Source organism: Asparagus officinalis, chromosome 1, assembly GCF_001876935.1.
Source record: "Asparagus officinalis chromosome 1, Aspof.V1, whole genome shotgun sequence".
Classification (NCBI taxonomy): domain Eukaryota; kingdom Viridiplantae; phylum Streptophyta; class Magnoliopsida; order Asparagales; family Asparagaceae; genus Asparagus; species Asparagus officinalis.
In genome coordinates, this window is record NC_033794.1 from 31,068,853 (window position 1) to 31,071,885 (window position 3,033).

General features: G+C 44.4%; 1 protein-coding gene across 1 annotated transcript in view; it reads right to left on the minus strand.

Moving 5' to 3' along the window:
• LOC109832905 overlaps positions 1,640 to 3,033 on the minus strand; it is a 21,319-nt gene continuing 19,925 nt past the window's right edge. The window contains exons 3-4 of the mRNA XM_020400389.1: positions 2,040 to 2,625; positions 1,640 to 1,925 (exon numbers count right to left, since the gene is read on the minus strand). Coding sequence (XP_020255978.1) covers positions 1,640 to 1,925; positions 2,040 to 2,625 — 872 coding nt within the window. The remainder of the gene's footprint in view (positions 1,926 to 2,039; positions 2,626 to 3,033) is intronic.

Here is a 3,033-nt window from a genome sequence, read left to right on the forward strand (position 1 = left end):
TGACGATTCAAAACCCTAGGGTCAACGCCGGTCAACGCGTAACCCTAGGTTAACGCCGGTCAACGCGTTGTGATAAAAAGCCAACACACGATGATCCGAAACCCTAAGCCAGCACAATGTGGCAGAGGTAGTTCAAAGTCAACTCAATGACACGAGCCAAACTCAATTCATCAGCTGCAAACTCGAGACTCCAACGACGGCCAAGCGATAAACGTAGCGCCGGAAGAACTTCGGCTATTCGTCAAAGCATCGAATAGACCGAAAATCGAAGGAGCCAAGAGTTGAAGCTAACCACAGGTCCTGATGCCGACTGAAGGCTAGACCAATCACATCCAAAGTATTCCAGCCTCTTCTATAAAAGAAACGAGTCAGGAACACTTTGGAGGGGGTATCTGTAGGCATCGAAAATTGCCTATAGGTCTCCACGAACGGTTCAGCGTTAAAGAGCGATGATGAACATCACTATCCGAGCCACAGGAGTCCAATCGACGTCGACGAACGACTGAAGTAAATCGACGAGCTACATGAGCGGATAGGACTTCGGAATCACGAAGACCCGGACCAATCGGGAAGCCCGACACTGTTCACAAAAAGGACAACGCCCTTCATGCCTCGACCACTCTACAGATAATCCAACCACCAGAGTGGATCGAACTCTTCGTCAAGCATCCAACGCACCCGGAATCACTCAAATCCGAATCCGGACGAAGAATATACAGGGGAACCAACAAAACACCTAAACGGAGTCTCGGCAAGCTCGAAACACCCGAGGGGTGTCTTGGCAAAACCAAGACACCCCAGGGGTCTGTCTCGGCTTGCCGCAGACACCCCAGGTGTCTCGGCCTGGCGAGACACCCCCCCCTAGGTGTCTCGCCCAGGGGTGTCTCCGCCTGGCGGAGACACCCAAGGGTGCTCGGCCATCGCGCCGAGGACACCAGCCGGGCGTGTTCTAGGCCCCCTTAGAGCCCTCATTCACCTATTTAAATACCCCCCCTTATTGCCATTGATTTGAGAGGTAGCGAATTTTTGGAGCAGCCTTTGCGCCGAAGCCCTCTGCCAGTGAAGAGTGGCGTGAGCCCTTCAACAAGCGGAGAAGAGGTCTACATCAGCGCTTCATCACCCGTTACCCTCTTGGCCCTTAGTATTAGCCCTTGGCGTTATACTAAGCAAAGAGCTAATACCTCGCCTTTAGCCGAGTATACGCTTAAAGCTTCTTAGATCTTTCACGCGGATAGACGAAGCTCTGCCCAATTTTCTCGGAGCAGATCTGATTGCCCGGTGGTCCACGGATATCAACGTCCCCGTCACAGGCCAAAGACCCACGCAAGCAAGAGATGATAAACGGATCTTGCGTTTGTTTGAAAAGAGTTGTATTTCTTTTGTTTTCATTGTGTAGGAGTCTTATAAAAAGGCTATCTTTTTGTTTCATTGTAACGATTGAAGTTATAATGAATGCAGCAATGAATACAGCAACTTTTTCCGCAAACAATAGTTAATTCTCTTATTTTTAACCTGTTATTCTTTTGCTACAAATTTTGATTTTTTTTTGTCAATGAAAAACTTTTATTCATTTACCAAAATATGGAAATTATGTACATCACTATCTCAACAATGAGAAAACCAAGCTCCTAAACAAAACTTACAAAGATATTAACCAATCTTTTTGATCAGCCGAGATGGGGCTGTTCAAACATAAAGTGAAAATGTCAGTTTTGATGATCTTTACCAATTGATCAGTATTCCTGCTCCCCTGCTGAAAACATCTTCTGTTCCTTTCTTCCCAAATCCTGTGCACAGCAGCCGCAAGCGCCAATCTCCGAACCTTTTTCTTGAATCCCTTCCCTTTCTGTCTTGTGTTATATAAGTTCCAATCACATGTTTGCCAATCTATTCTAAGCCAGTTAATGATGCCTAGCCACACTTCCCTGGAAAAGTAGCACTCAAAAAATAAATGGTTCCTTCTCTCAGAACCTGCACACAGGAGACACTGATTTATATTGATGATCCCTCTTCTCAATAATCTGTCATGTGTTTGTTACCTGTTCAGCACCGCAAGCCACAACATAAACGAGTGCCTAGGGTAATTCAACTTTCCCCACACTGTGTTAAACCAGGGAACTTTTTGTGAGACAGGGGAGAAAGCAGTGTATACTGCTGACAGCTTGATTTTTGAGTTTTTGTAGCAATCACTAAGCAATTGCTTCAGGTTGTCAATGCCTCCAACTTCATTCAAAGCCTTATCCCTACATTTAAGTAGCTGCTTCCACATCCAAGAGTCTCCTCTTTTTGCTTTAACATTCCATACATCCTTATGCTTTAAATAATTCCCATGAATCCATTTCACCCATAATATTTCCTTATTGACATGGATATACCACATACTCCTCATAGCAGTAGCCAGGTTCCAAATAGTTGCAGAGTAAACTCCCAAACCACCTTGAATTTTCCCACAGCATACCTTATCCCATGAGACCAAAGGAGTTTTAAAAGAGTTTTCATATTTCCCCCACAGGAATTGCCTGCAAGCTTCATCAATCCTCTTCACAACCTTAACTGGCAATATGAAATTAGATGTCCAGTAGTTTTGAATACCCAAAATCACACTTTTGATTACCTGAATCCTCCCTGCATATGATAAGTTGTTGTGTCTTGTCCACTTCTGAAATTGATTTGAAATACTATCTAGCAAAGGGTTACAATCCAAATGTGTTAGCCTTTTGCAAATGAGAGGAACCCCTAGGTATTTGAATGGAATGGCCCCTTCTGAGAACCCGTGTTAGCCTTTTGCAAATGAGAGGAACCCCTAGGTATTTGAATGGAATGGCCCCTTCTGAGAACCCCAGGAAATTTTTAATCTCTGTTTTAGTAGCATCATCAACCCCACCAAAGTAAATAGAGCATTTGTCCAAGTTAGCTTCTAGTCCAGTTTTGTCACTGAAATCTTTAACACATTGATATAGCTTTTGGATGTAGACGGTAAAAAATACCTCTATGGGTCTACAGGGAATTTGTCTACGAGAAGAGTTCGCACGC